At 42.3% G+C, this 15,651-nt stretch overlaps 1 protein-coding gene across 1 annotated transcript in view; it reads left to right on the top strand.

Moving 5' to 3' along the window:
- The window catches only part of rab35b (RAB35, member RAS oncogene family b), a 48,576-nt gene extending 33,417 nt beyond the window's left edge, over positions 1–15,159 (top strand). Inside the window, exons 4-6 of the mRNA XM_068055357.1 lie at positions 2,115–2,239; positions 12,762–12,886; positions 12,998–15,159. Coding sequence (XP_067911458.1) covers positions 2,115–2,239; positions 12,762–12,886; positions 12,998–13,126 — 379 coding nt within the window. The 3' untranslated portion in view covers positions 13,127–15,159. The remainder of the gene's footprint in view (positions 1–2,114; positions 2,240–12,761; positions 12,887–12,997) is intronic.
- The last annotated feature ends 492 nt before the right edge of the window (positions 15,160–15,651 follow it).

Here is a 15,651-nt window from a genome sequence, read left to right as displayed (position 1 = left end):
ATACCATCTGAGAAGCTCCTGTTGCTCAGGTTGTGCAAGAGAGTTCAAGGACACTATCTCCTCCTGTGCAGCTCCTATGAGCCAAACCTGAGCCCTGACTTGCAGCCACATTAATACCCTTCAACTTGCGAACATTTTGATTGCTCCTGTGACAGTGATTGGCTGATGTGTGCACTACATATTGAGGCTTTCAGTTAACTCCATTGCAGAGAGGCTTCCTGTCTGCTAGGACACTTTGTTTTACTGCTGTGTGGATTTTGTGGGTCTGCAGAAGCTGGGGAAAACGCACATGATTTCCGATATATAAAAAAAATTTGGTATCTGTTGGTTGTGTCATAACTATTGAAGTTTAACAATAGTCAAGGAGTATGACACTTTGTAACTTAACCCTTTTTCATGGGTGAACTTACTGCCAATTGGCAGAGCCTAGCCTTTTTTTGTATTGCCAGGATTTGGGAAGGTCATATAATAAAAGCAAAATACTGCGGATGCTGGAAATCTGAAATAAAAACAAGAAATGCTGGAATCACTCAGCAGGTCTGGCAGCATCTGTGGAAAGAGAAGCAGAGTTAACGTTTCGGGTCAGTGACCCTTCATCGGAACTGACAAATATTAGAAAAGTCACAGGTTATAAGCAAGTGAGGTGGGGGTTGGGCAAGAGATAACAAAGGAGAAGGTGTAGATTGGACCAGGCCACATCGCTGACCAAAAGGTCACGGAGCAAAGGCAAACAATATGTTAATGGTGTGTTGAAAGACAAAGCATTAGTACAGATTAGGTGTAAATACACTGAATATTGAACAGCAGCAAGTGCAAACCTGAAAAAAAACCAGTGGGTAAGCAAACTGAACACACTAAGATGAAATGAAATAAATGCAAAAAAAAAAAGATTGTAAAAAATGTAAAAAAGAATTTTTTTTAAAAAAAAAGGAAGAAAAAATAACTAAAAATGAAAGTAAAATGGGGGGCTGTCATGCTCTGAAATTATTGAATTCAGTCCGGCAGGCTGTAGTGTGCCTAATCGGTAAATGAGATGCTGTTCCTCGAGCTTGCGTTGATGTTCACTGGAACACTGCAGCAATCCCAGGACAGAGATGTGAGCATGAGAGCAGGGGGGAGTGTTGAAATGGCAAGCAACCGAAAGCTCAGGGTCCTGCTTGCGGACTGAGCGGAGATGTTCCGCAAAGCGGTCACCCAGTCTGCGCTTAGTCTCCCCAATGTAGAGGAGACCACACTGTGAGCAGCAAATACAGTATTACTACATTGAAAGAAGTACAAGTAAATCGCTGCTTCACCTGAAAGGAGTGATTTGGGAAGGTCATGTTTTGTGGTAGTTTAGAGCTCCTGCAGGGAATTACCAAGTGGACATTTCTTTCTCTGTCGGTTGTATGTGAAGGACTAGCTACAGTCCAGAGATGGCACATCAGTAGTCAAGATAGATTATTTTGCCTTATCTCAGACTCTTTTGGCGCTAACTTCCAGCAAGAAATCTGTAGAAAACTTTCAATAACGCAATGTGCAAGAACCGGTAAAAGAAGTTTGAAACTGGATTAAAGATCCTGATAGTTCGGAGCATTCAATGTCAGGAAAGGACTTGCATTTAAAAAGTGCCTTTCACAACTTTGAGGTCTCGATGCATTTCACAGCCAAGAGTAGTTTTGAAATATAGTCATTGTTGTAGGTAAGCAAGGCATTCAATTTGACAACAAGGTCCCACAGACAGCATTGACCAGATAATGTTTTTAGCAATGTTGGCCAAGACACTAGGAGAACTCTCCACTCACTCTCTCTTTCAAATATTGTCACAGGATCTTTTACATGTGCCTGTGAGGACAGACAGTGTCTTGACATCTCATCTGAAAAACAAAACCTCATAGTGCAATGCTTCCTCAATACTGCACTGCAGTGTCAACCTGGATTATGTGCTCAATTGGAAACTAGATTTAAAAGAGATGAGATTTGATCGCCTAAATGACACTTTCTTGTCCTTGGCTATATTGAATGAACATAAGGCATATGGCCCCTTGAACCTGCTGAACCAAAGGTGTAATGGATTATTGACTATACCAAAACTATTCCGTGTCTTATAACTGTTACTTCTTCTTGCTTGACAGGTACTACAGAGGCACTCATGGGGTTATAGTAGTATATGATGTCACCAGCGCAGAATCCTTTGTAAACGTCAAGCGATGGTTACACGAAATAAACCAGAACTGTGATGATGTGTGTCGGATACTAGGTATGTGTAAAATTACTCCTGTACCACAGAAAAGCACCTGAAGGTTGCCTGATGATTCGCCTCCACCTGTCTCCTTATTTTCCTTCACCCCCGCCCCCAACAAGGAGTGTGCCACTCGGCCAGTGGTCCACCACTCGCAACCAATATTCTCTCTAAGCTGTGTGGGAGCACGGCTGCATGTCAATCTGGAACTTGCCATGCGGGGACAAATGGATCGCGCACAAGCAGGGGTCCCTTTTTAAGTTGTGCGCATGTGCAACAGAGTGGCAATTTTAAAGGGACTATGCAGTGCAACAAAAGGGCTGCGCATAGCAGGGAGAAATTAGAGGGAACATTGTTCCCAAGGAAACGATGTAGCATTTTTATTCCTTGAAGAGTTAGTCATTTAGGATGGGGGTCTTCAAGTTTTTGTCATCATGGCCACATGATGGGTGCATACCTGAATCCTTGGGGGACCCCCTTCTGTAGAGTTTTAAAATCCTGTTCTCCATAATTTGCATGCGTCTCAATCTGTAGCTCCTAAGAACATAAAAAATAAGACCAGGAGTAGACCATACAGCCTGTCGAGCCTGCTCCTTCATTCAGTATGATCATGGCTGATCTTCAGCTTTAATTCCACATTCCCGTCCACTGTTCGTGGCCCTAGATTCCCTGAGACCAAAAGTCTGAATATCTCTGCCTTAAATGATGGAACATCCACAGTCCTCTGGGGTAGAAAATTCCAAAAATTCACAAAACCTTGCATGAAGAAATTTCCCATCATCTCAGTCCTAAATGATCGGCCCTTATCCTGAGATTGTGTCACTGTGTTCTAGATTTCCCAGCCAAGGGAAACAGCCTCTTTGTCTACCCTCTCGAGCCCCCTCAGAATCTTGTATGTTTCAATGAGATCACCTCTCATTCTTCTAAACTCCAGAGAGTATAGGCTCAGTTTACTCAGCCTTTCATCACGGGACAACCCTCTCCATTCCAGGGACCAGTCTAGTGAGCCTTCGCTGTACTGCCTCCACTGCAAGTATATCCTTCCTTAAATATGGAGACCAAAACTGCACACTGTATTCCAGGTGTGGTCTCACCAAAGTCCTGTACGATTGTAGCAAGACTTCTTTATTCTTGTATAAAAGCAAAATACTGCAGATGATGGAAATCTGAAACAAAAACAAGAAATGCTGGAAATGCTCAACAGGTCCGGCAGCATCCGCGGAGAGAGAAGCAGAGCCAACGTTTCGGGTCAGTGACCCTTCTTCGGAACTTATTGTTTATTCTTGTACTCCATTCCCCTTGATCTAAAGGCCAACATGCCGTTTGCTGTACCTGCATGCTAACTTTGTTTGTTGTACAAGTACACCCAAGTCCCTCTGAACATCAACATTTACAAGTTTCACAATATTTAAGAAATATTCTGCTTTTCTATTACTACAAAAGTAAATAACCTCACTTCCCCACATTCTACTCCATCTTGTTACCCACTCACTTAACCTGTCTTTATCTCCCTGCTGCCTTTTTGTTTTCTCCTCACAGCATTCCCACCTAGCTTTGTATCATCAGCAAACCTGTATACATTACTCTCTGACTAAGTCATTAATATAGATTGGAAGTAGCAGAGGCCCCAGCACTAATCCTTGCAGCACTCCACTAGTCACAGCTGCCAATTTGAAAATGCTCTGTTTATCCCTACTCTTTGCTTCCTGTCCGTTAACCAATCCTCTATTCATGTTGATATATTACCTACAACTCCATGAGCCCTTGTCTTGCATATTAACCTTTTGTGTGGCAACTTATCAAATGCCTTTTGGAAATCCAAGTATACTACATCTGCTGTTTCCCTTTACCCTACTAGCTAAATCCTCATAAAATTCTAATAAATGTGTCAAAGACTATTTCCCTTTCATAAAACCTCCCCAAATGCATCGCCTCACACTTCTAAGCTAAATTCCATTTGCCACTTTTCTGCCCACCTGACCAGTCCATTGATATCTTCCTGCAGTCTATAGCTTTCCTCCTCGCTGTCGACCAATTTTTGTGTTGTCTGAAAACTTTTTGATCATACCTCCCACATTTGTGTCCAAATCATTAATATAGAGCACAAAAAGCAGGGGACAGAATACTGAGCCCTGCAGAACCTGACTGAAAATGGCAAAACTACCCATCAACAATTACCCTTTGTTTCCTGTCACTGAGCCAATTTTATATCCAGCTCGCTACATCCCCTGGATCCCATGGGCGCTTTTTTTTTTAAGCAGTCTGCCATATGGCACCTTGTCAAAAGCTTTGCTAAAATCCATGTAGACCACATCAACAGCACTACTCGCATCAATCCTCCTAGTTACCTTCTCACAAAATTCAGTCAAGTTCGTCAGCCACGACCTTCCCTTAACAATTCCATGCTGACCGTCCTTGATTAATCTGTGCCTTTCTCAGTGACAGTTTATCCAGTCTCCCAGAATTGATTCCAATAATTTCCCCACTATCGAGGTTAGACTGGCTGTAATTATTCAGCCTATCCCTCGCTCCCTTTTTAAACAGAGGTTCAACGTTGGCAGACCTCCAATCCTCAGGCAGCACACCTGTACCCAGTGAGGACTGGAAAATGATGGTCAGATCTTCTGTTTTCTCCTTGGCTGCTTTTAACAGCCTGGGGTACATTTCATCTGGTCATGGTGATTTATCCACTTTCAAGGATGCTAATATGAACATACGAATTAGGAGCAGGAGTAGGCTACTCGGCCCCTCGAGCCTGCTCTGCCATTCCATAAGATCATGGCTGATCTGATTGTAATCTCAACTCCACATTCCCGCCTACCCCCGATAACCTTTCACCCCCTTGCTTATCACAAATCTATCTACCTCTAACTTAAAAATATTCAAAGATACTGCTTCCACTGTCTTTTGAGGAAGAGCGTTCCAAAGACTCACTACCCTTAGAAAAGAATTCTCCTCATCTCTGTCTTAAATACACAACCCCTTATTTTTAAATAAGGACCCCTAGTTCTAGATTCTCCCACAAGAGGAAACATCCTTCCCACATCCACCTTGTCAAGAACCCTCAGGATCTTTTATGTTTCAATCAAGTCACGCGTTACTATCCTAAACTTCAGATACAAGCTTAGCCTGTCCACCCTTTTTCCTCATAAGACAACCTGCTCATTCCAGGTATTAGTCTAGTAAATCTTAATTCCCTTGATACATCCCCTCTCCCTATGTTTATCGCATCCAATTAGCCCCTAGGTTATCCTCTATTTCTGATATGTAACTTGTGTCTGTCTTCACAGCAGAAGACATACGATATTTGTTCAATGTCTCTGCCATTTTCCTCACTTCCCATGATAATTTCTCCTGTCTGTCTCTAAGGGGCCAATGTGTACTTTAGTTGTTCTTCGTTTTTACAAGTATATAAAAAAACTTACAATCTGTTTTTGTATTCCTGGCTAGTTTACTCCCATATTCTAATTTCCCCTTATCAACTTTTTGGTGGCCATTTAGTTTCTAAAACACTCCCATCCTCAGACTTACTACTATTCTTTACAACATGAGAAGCCTCTTTTAATCTAATACTACCCTTAACTTCCTTAGTAAGCCACAGATGGATTGTTCTTGCTGAGTTTTTGTTAATGGAATGAACTTTTGTTGAACATTTTGAATTGTTTCTTTAAATGTTTCCACTGTTTATTTACCATCAGACCTTTTAGTCTTAGCCAGCACTCCCTTCATACCCATGTAATTGGCTTTGTTTAAGTTTAAGACTCTTGTTTGGGACTGGAGTATGTCGCTTTCAAACTTAATATGGAATTCAGTTGTGTTATCACTTTTTCCCAGCAGATCTTTTACTGTGAGATTACTAATTAACCCTGCCTCATTACACAATACTAGATCCTGACAGGTCTTGGTGTTCTAGTTTATGACTTATCCACCATGACGCAAAAGTGCAATTGTAAAAAAAAAAGTCCAATCCTCCAGCCGCATGGGCAAATGAGTGTATACAATGAAATGGGACTGACCTGCAAGGGTTGGATTACCCGTGTCTGCGAGACTCCAATTGGTCGTCTCTTCTTTTGCACAGAAATACGTAACTATTGTTGTACCTGTTGTGCTCTGGGCATAAATTTCTCCTGTAGCTTCTTGTGTGAATCTTTCAGCTATCAGTTATTGCAGGGAATTGGCACATGTATGACTTCCAGCGTCGCCATCCAGCACTCTGAGTTCAGTTGTCTGTACCAGGTGCAACCCTCACTCCCCAAATATTCTGTTCCAGTAACATGCTTAAGCCTATTCTTGAGTGCTCCCTACTGCAGTGTTTTTCTTATTTTGTGTACATGCAATAATTGTCATCTGTATTTCGCTTTGGGCCTTTCTGTGCTGGAGTAACTGCATCAGCTGTACTCAAAAATCCATTCACGCAGGAGTCCGACACTAAGCGCAGAAGGTTTTCGCCTTGCCTAGACTGAAGTCAAACCCAGGTCCCAGAGGTGAAGAGTCAGTGCGTTAATCCATTTTACCAATCTGTTCCTTGCTGTCCACTTTTTCAGAACTTCCCTCCCATTTTTCACTTCTAATTTTGTTAACAATTAGAGCTCTTCATTTCCTTGATCTCACCATTTAAAAAAAAAAAATATTGTCCCCAGAGGAAAAATAACCTCGGCCATTGCCACATAAAGAAGTTTTGCACTTCATAAGTGTATAATTCTACAAGATGCAGCAAAGGGGAGCTGTTCAGCCGATCATTCCTGCGCTGGCTCTTTGGAATAACCATTCAATTAGTCCCATTGCCCTGCTCTTTCCCCACAGCCTGCAAACCTTTCTTCAAGTATTTATCCAACTCCCTGTGAAAGTTATTATTGCGTCTACTTCCACCCTTGCAGGCAGTGGATTCTGGATCATAACACTTCACCGTGTTTTCAAATAAAATTCTCCTCCCCTTCTAGTTCTTTTGCCAGTTCCCTTTAAATCTGTCTCCTGGTTACTGACTCTTCTGTCACTGGAAACAGTTTCTCCTTATTTACTCAATATCCTTCTACATCATGAACACCTCTATTAAGTCTTACTTAATACATCAGCTGTGCTCTTTGTCTCCATTAGATATTAGATAATCTCCATTTATCATAAGACCCTTTTTCTGTCTCATTTTAATCTTATTTTTAGTTATTCAGGGAGCACGAGCTTTGCCTGCTCTTCCTTTCCCTTTCATGGGAATATCTCATTATTGTACCGGAATTATCTCCCCTTTGACAGCCACCCATTTCACATTGAACACTTAGTGATCTTTTGCCTGTTCTACAATGTAGAATGCAGAGACAGAATGAAAACTTAACCTGCAAGTAGAGAAAAATTAAAGAGCACTAAGCAAATCTTTAAAATGAGTAATATTTCAAGCAGAAGTAGTAAATGGAAAGAATGAGGGTTGATTGTACTTCACACAGCAGTGGTGATGCCCTCTGTTAACCTGTACTGAAAACCAATTAACAACTACAACTTGCATTTATATAGCACTTACATCCCTAGGCATTTTACAGGAGCATTATCAAACAAAATTTGACACCAAGCCACATGAGATGTTGGGACAGATGACCAAACAAAAGGTCAGAGGAAGGAAAGATAGGCAGATAGGTTTAGGGAAGGAATTCCAAAGCTTAGGGCCTTGGCAGCTGAAGGCATAGCTGCCAATGGTGGAACAATTAAAATCTGAGTGCAAGAGGCCTGTATTGGAGGAGTGCAGGTATCTTGGAAAGTTGTAGGGCTGGATGGGATTAGAGATGGGGAGAGACAAGGCCATGGAGGGATTTGAAATCAAGAATGAGTATTTTAAAGACTGTTTAATCCGAAGTGAGTGTAGGTCAGTGAGCATGGGTGAGGAATCAAGGGAATTGGTATGAGTTTTGAATGACCATTAGTTTATGGAGGGTGGCAGCTGGGAAGCTGGCTGACCAGGAAAACATTGGACAGAATATTTAAAAAAAAAAGCAAAGAAGAGTACGGGAGAAAGCTTGCTAGAAATATAAAGACAGTAAGAGTTTCTATAGATATTTAAAAGAGAAAAGTTAATAAAGTGAGCTTTGGTCCTATGGAAAGTGAGTCTGGGGAATTAATAATGGATAATAAGGAGATGGCAGATGAATTGAACAGATATTTTGCATCGGCCTTCACTATTGAGGATACAAGTAACATCCCAGTATTAGCTGTAAGTCAGGAAATGGGAGGGAGGAACTTGAAAATTACAATCACCAGAGAAGCGAGACTGAACAAATTGTTGGAGCAATGGGCTGACAAGTCCCCGGGTCCTGATGCACTTTATCCTAGGGTGCTAAAAGAATTGGCTAGTGAGATAGTTGATGCATTAGTTTTAATTTTCCAAGATTCGGGGAAAGTTCCGTTAGATTGGAAAATAGCGACAATAACTCCTTTTATTCAAAAGGGGAGGGAAACAGAAAGCTGGAAACTACAGGCCAGTTAGCTTAACCTCTGTCTTAGGGAAAATGTTAGAAGCTATTAAAGACATTATAGCAGGGCATTTAGAAAAATTCAAGGTAATTGGGCAGAGTCAACATGGTTTTGTGAAAGGGAAATCATATTTAACCAATTTATTGGAGTTCTTTGAGGGAGTTGTATGTGCTGTTGGTAAAGGGGAATCGGTGGATGTATTGTACTTAGATTTCAAGAAGGCATTGATAAGCTGCCACATCAAAGGTTATTGCAGAAAATAAAAGATCATGGTGTAGGGGGTAACATAATGGTATGGATAGAAGATTGGTTAGCTAACATGAAACAGAGTAGGCATAAATGGGTCATTTTCTGGTTGGCAAGATGTAACGAGTGGTGTGCCACAGGGATCTGTACTGAGGCCTCAGCTTTTAACAATTTATATAAATGATTTAGATGAAGGGACTGAAGGTATGGTTACTAAATTTGCTATGACACAAACATTGGTAGGAATGTAACTTGTGAAGAGGACATACGGGGGCTACAAAGGGATATAGATAGGTTAAGTGAGTGGGCGAAGACCTAGCAAATGGAGAATAATGTGGGAAAGTGGGAAATTGTCCACTTTGGCAGGAAGAATAAAAAAGCATATTATCTAAATGGTGAGAAATTGCAGAGCTCTGAGATGCAGAGGGATCGGAGTATCCTGGTGCATGAAATGCAAAAGGTTAGTGTGCAAGTACAGTATGTAATTAGGTAAGCTAATAGAATGTTATCGTTTATCATGAGGGGAATTGAATACAAAAGTAGGGAAGTTATGCTTCAGCTGTACAGGGCATTGGTGAGACCACATCTGGAGTACTGTGTATAGTACTGGTCTCTTTATTTAAAGAAGGATGTAAATGTGTTGGAGGCAGTACAGCGAAGGTCTACTGAACCAATAACTGGAATGGGCAGGCTGTCTTATGAGGAAAGATTGGACAGGCTAGGCTTGTATCTGCTGGAATTTAGAAGAGATTGAAACATACAAGATCCTGAGGGGTCTTGACAGGGTGGATGTGGAAAGGGTGTTTCCCCTTGTGGGTGAATCTAGAACTAGGGGTCACTGTTTAAAAATAAGGGGTCACCCATTTAAGACGGAGATAAGGAGAAATTTTTTTCTCTGAGGGTCGTGAGTCTTTGGAATTCTCTTCCTCAAAAGGTGTTGGAAGCAGAGTCTTTGAATATTTTTAAGGCAGAGGTAGGATAGATTCTTGGTAAGCAAGGAGGTGAAAGATTATCTGGGTAGGTGGAAATGTGGAGTAATCAGTTCAACCATGAACTTATTGAATGGCAGAGCGGGCTTGAAGGGTCACAAGTGGCCTACTTCTGCTTGTAATTCATATGTTCGTATATAGTCAAGTCTAGCGGTAACAGAGGCATAGGTGAAGGTTTCAGCAGCAGATGAGCTAAAGCAGGGACAGAGACGAGCAGTTACGGATGTGGAAATAGCCAGAATTAGTGATGGTGCAGATATGTAGTTGGAAGCTCATCTCTCTCAAATGTGACATGAAGGTTGTGAGCACTTGTTTCAGCTTCAAACGCTTGCCAGACAGAAGGATAGTGTCGGTGGTTAGGAACTGGAGCTTGTGATAGGAACCAAAGGCAATGCCTCTGCTCTTCCCAGTATTTAGTTGGAGGGAATTTCTGTTCGTCCAGAATTGGATGGTGGACAAGCATTGTGACAAATCAGATAGTGGAAGGATTGAGAGAGGTTGTGAGGGGATAGAACTGGGTGTTGCCAGCGTATGTGTGGAAACTGATGCTATGTTTTCAGATGTCACTGAGAGGCAGCATGTAGATAGGAGTTAGAGAGGTCCAAGGATAGATCCTTGGGGGACGCCAGAGATAATGGTGCAGGAAGAGAAGTCATTGCAGGTGATTCTGTGACTCCAACTGGATAGATAAGAATGGAGCCAGGTGAGTACAGTCTCACCCAGCTGGAGGGCATTAGAGAATCTTTGGAGGAGAATGGTGTGGTCAACCATATCAAAGGCTGCAGATAGGTTTACCATGGCCACACTTATATAGGATCTCATTTGTGCTTTTGTGAGCCATTTCGGTAGAGACGCAAAAATCTGATTGAAAGAATTCAAACATCGAGTTCTGAGAAAGATTGGTGCTGATTTGGGAGACGACAACACATTCAAGGAATTGAGGAGGAAGGGAGGTTGCAGATGGGTTGTAGTTTGTGAGGATGGAGCCAGCGTCAAGGGTTGTTTTTTTGAGGAGTGGGTGATGACAGATTTGAAGGAGGGAGGGACAGTACTTGAGAGAGAATCATTAACAATATCAGTTAACATAACTACAGCCAGATTCTAAGAAGAAGCCTGGTCAGTGGCTGTTTGCCATCAGGGTGAGAGTTCAGAGGGAGGCTGGTAATAACACTGTTTTTGGAGTAGTTATTTCCACACGACCACCATCTACAAGGCTCAGGAGTGTGATGGAATACTCTCCACTTGCCTGGATGTGTGCAGTTCCAACAACACTCTGGAAACATGACACCATCCAGGACAAAGCAGCCCGTTTGATCAGCACCCCATTCACTACCTTAAACATTCACACTCTCCACCACCGGAGCACAGTGGCAGCAGTGTGAGCCGTGTACAAGATGCACAGCAGCACCTTCCAAACCTGTGACCTCTGTCACCTTGAAGGACAAGGGCAGCAAACGCATGGGAATCACCACCACCTGCATGTTCCCCTCCCAAGTCACGCAGCCATCCTGACTTGGAAATATATCACCGTTCCTTCATTGTCGCTGAGTCAAAAACCTGGGAAACAATACTGGTCGTGCCAGTGACGCTAATGTCTCAATAAAACATTTTTTTGAGAAAGTATCCCTCAGCATTTCCGAAAGCACTAACATAAACTTTCTCCAAGCATTATCTAACCTTCCTGTATTTCTTTTAAATTGTAATTTTAATGTCTGCAGAATTTATCCCACCATATTTGTTTTTGGAAATAACTTTGCGTTTTTCCGGCATACACAACGGTGGAGACCTATCCTCTCCTTTTTAAAAGAGGAGAATAGGGCAAGGAGGGCAGTATTTTAGATGTGAAATACTTCTGGTTACTACCCAAAATTAGTCATGTGAGTAACATCCTTCATTTCTCGGTCCCCTGGAGGTTTCCGAATGACAGTTCATCAATTTAAAATCCTCACTCAGATTGAGGAGAGGAGTTGAGGCAAATTTCTTTATACATTGTTATTGGAGTGAGGATTTTTACTGCACATTTCTATAATTTCTTTGGTATGAAGTGCTGCTTTATGAATTATGCATCATTATAAAAGCTATGGGAGTGTCATTGAGCAGATCCCACAGAGAAACTGTAAATTGACAGCTGGGGCAGCCCCAGATGAGAAGGTTATCTGAGGATGAGGAAAATTCTGCACTGACAGGATGCTGTTCTAAGTGCTTCCATGTGGAACTGAGCCACTGATAGCAAGCCCACGATTCTGGGACAGTTTTAGGCTGCTCTGAGACGACCATATAGCGCATCTTTAGCAGCTGTACTTAGTGTAGGGGTATAGTTTCTGGATAATCATCCTTCAAATTATATATGACTTGTGTCATCCCTTTTCCCCCTATTTTATGACTCATTACCTTCACCCGTCCCCATCCGTGTGCTCTCTCCCTAAAGCCTGGCTCGGGTATAAAATTAAAACCCGACCCAACCACAGCCAGCCCAGTCCCAGGTCCTTCAACTTTTTTTCATGCCCGACCCGAAAATATCAAACATGTTATTACTACAGAAAAAATTCACATCAAAACTTGGATTAAAAAGAAAGCATCATAAAACAAAACCCGAACCCAGCATGTGTGGTCGGGTTCGGGTCAGGTTACCGGGCTTTATTCACTTTCCCACCCCCCCCCCCCCCCCCCCCCACCCCCCTTCACCCAACCCTTCCTTTGTGCTGTTTCCCGCATCTCCCCCTGTTTTTTCCATCCCTTGACCTTTGTTTGTGTGCAGTTTTCTGTTCCCCTCTTTCTTTATCCCATTCCCAGCGTAGTCTCAGTTGGTGTTGAACTCTGTCGGAATGTTCAGGCTTTTGCTTCTTTTTCAGTTGGCAACAAGAATGATGACCCAGCGCGCAAAGTGGTGGAGACCAATGACGCACAGAAATTTGCAGAACAGATGGGCATTCAGCTTTTCGAAACCAGTGCAAAGGAAAACCTCAATGTTGAAGAGGTAGGCTGTCCCACGATGGGGATTGGCGAGTAATTGAGCTGCCCCGTGTCTGCCACCATTTGTCATGTTCAAGTCCTGTACTTCAAGCTCACAATCTGTTTCTTTTTTCAGATGTTCAACTGCATCACAGAGCTGGTGCTGCGGGCCAAGAAAGAGAACTTAGCCAAACAGCAGCAACAGCAGCAGAATGATGTCATCAAACTGTCCAAAAATAGTAAAAAGAAGCGAAAGTGTTGCTAACGAGGAACAAAAAACAGACTTCTTTGCAATGAACAGTCCCTTTCACTTGGACTTGTGTATCATGAAGTCAAAAACATTTTTTTTCCCACACCCCTACCCCCACCCCTGGGAGGATAATATTTAAGAGCAGATGTGGAATCTCGCCGGTTCAGTGTTGTTGCTCCCAGATTTCAGCTTCCGAATTATTTTTTCCTCGAATGAAAGCGACTGCGTCGACAGAGCTCAGTGCCAAGATTGGATCAGATCGTCTCATTCCTGTTTGATTTGTGTGGATGTACAGAGAAGTGACTTGTCTCACCTGAGAGGTTTAAAAACCCTGTTCATAATGTACACCTTTCAGCTTCTAACGCCAACCCCTTTTCATCAACGCTTCGCTTCTTTCTTTAAGATGCCAAGAAATCATGAACCTTCATTTTTTTTTTGATAAAGAAAAAAGCAGACTTCTTCGAATCAAGCTGCTGACTAACATTGACACGTGGTCGCCACTTGCTCCCTCCATTTTTGCACTGTTCTCGCTGTGTTAGTTTCCCTTTGACATTAGTTTGTGTTTGGGGGCGATGATGGAGGGGGAGGGAAGCTACCTATCACAGAGATGAAGGGGTGGGAGCTCACTAATTGAACTAAGCATTTTTATGAACGGAATTCAAGAGCCCCTTTTTGATTTTGGAATTTTTACCATCAATTAAGTACTCCGCTATTTATACCAAAAGTGGGTCCAGAGATTTTGGTTAACGAGTTTATCTTTAGAATGGTAATTAACCTTGTATTATAATGGGGGAGGGGGGGGAATAGGAAAAAAACCTTAACAAAATAAAGTGTGAAATAAGGTAAGGTGAATGAAGTGTTTTTAAGTTCATTGATCATGTATGTTAACTTTACACATGTTAACACCTCAGTCCTCAGTCGAAAAAGCAGGTGATTTATTTGTGATGGTATCATACGTGTGCAGAAGTTTACCTGATACTGGGTGGGGCTATTGCATAGTAAAATGGGAGGGGTAAAAATAAGTCTCTAGTTTCTACGCTTCTCTTTCACCTCTGGAACTTGAGTCCATATCCAGGCCACATGGGTGGGATCAAAGTCTCCACTGCTGGTTATGAGGCTCCTTGCGTGGAATGAGGTTGGGTAGTCTCAATCCAGTTTCTAATGGGAAAACCCCACTTCATCACTAGTTTGACACCTACACCCTGAGAAGCCACAGGGTGGCTGGGAAATGGACAAAATGGCATGTTGAAGTACAGTTTGCTGTTCTGAGGTTGGAGCAAAGTTGAGGGAGCTTTGCTCTATATCTGCCCCTTGCTGTACCTCACCTGGGAGTGCTAGAGGGAGAAATAGAGAGCTTTACTTTGCGTCTAACCGTACTATACCTGGCCTGCTTGATGTTGACACTGGGTGCCTGAAACGGAAGTGTCCTTTCAGTAACATCCTACACCTCGATGAACTCATAGCCCCACCTCCCTAAAGTGAACACCAGTCAATGATCACCTGATCTATGTAGAAATCTAGCCAATCCTCCTGAGATGATGGATTGTCACTGGCTGTAAGAACTCTGAGTGCAATCTGGGTGGGTGGAACCTGCAGCACAAAACTACACATAATTAAGTGCTAATTGTCATTGAATCAAGAGTCTTGTGCCACAGATTTAGCTAGTGTGGGGAATGGAAGGGTCGCCCTGGTGGAGAGTGAAGTCTCATTGGTCACTACACTGGGAGTTCTATGCTGGACCGGAACTGTGATGTACCTGGCCAGGCAAGTGCTTGATTGGGAATAGTGGATGCCAATATTTTTAATGGGATGTTGAAAAAAAGTAACTATTTTAAGGGTTAACATTTACTGACATTTTAAAGAAAATGTATCCTTTATTTGTGTACAAGGCGGACAGTACATTAAAGGAGAAGGCCTACTTTGCAAGGTATTATATTGTAGAATCCCTTCTGTTCAAAGGTGTATCTTAAAATATCTGAAATCTTGTGGCAATTGGTTATGCAACTGTTCGTAATGACAATTATGTATTAAAACACATTATTGCAAAATGTGGTATAGGTTGCAATGTCATATGTTTGTCCCTTATGTGCCACCTGCATGTAAGGCGGATTCACCTCCCTACATGCGTACTTCCTACATGTGTAACTTCCATCCACGTAAGGTGCTTTTTGTTTTGTGTTTCCGTCGTGCTCAGGTTTGGGTGTATACAGGGTTTCCGTCTGAGTGTCTGTCCTGCATTGCACCTTTTTGTTACTTGTTTGGGTGTAGGCGTTACATACACAAGTGTAAAAGTGTACCTGTGATTTGGAAGTGAGTGCCTGTGTCTTGCTTGCCTGTGGACTGTACTCACGTCAGTGTGTGTTTGTCTCAGATTTTATGTATTATAATTCTGGGTTGGAATATTGTGACCAATTCTGGGCACCATACTTTACGAAGGATGTCAAGGGAGGTTCCAGAGGAAATTTACAATATTGGTACCAGGAATGAAATACTTCATTATATAGAGAAACTGTGGTGGTTCTATTTTGAGTAGAGAGGTT

Source organism: Heterodontus francisci, chromosome 23 (genome assembly GCF_036365525.1).
Source record: "Heterodontus francisci isolate sHetFra1 chromosome 23, sHetFra1.hap1, whole genome shotgun sequence".
Taxonomy (NCBI): Eukaryota; Metazoa; Chordata; class Chondrichthyes; order Heterodontiformes; family Heterodontidae; genus Heterodontus; species Heterodontus francisci.
Note: the sequence above shows the minus strand (reverse complement) of the source record. Positions and strands in the feature narration are given on the sequence as shown.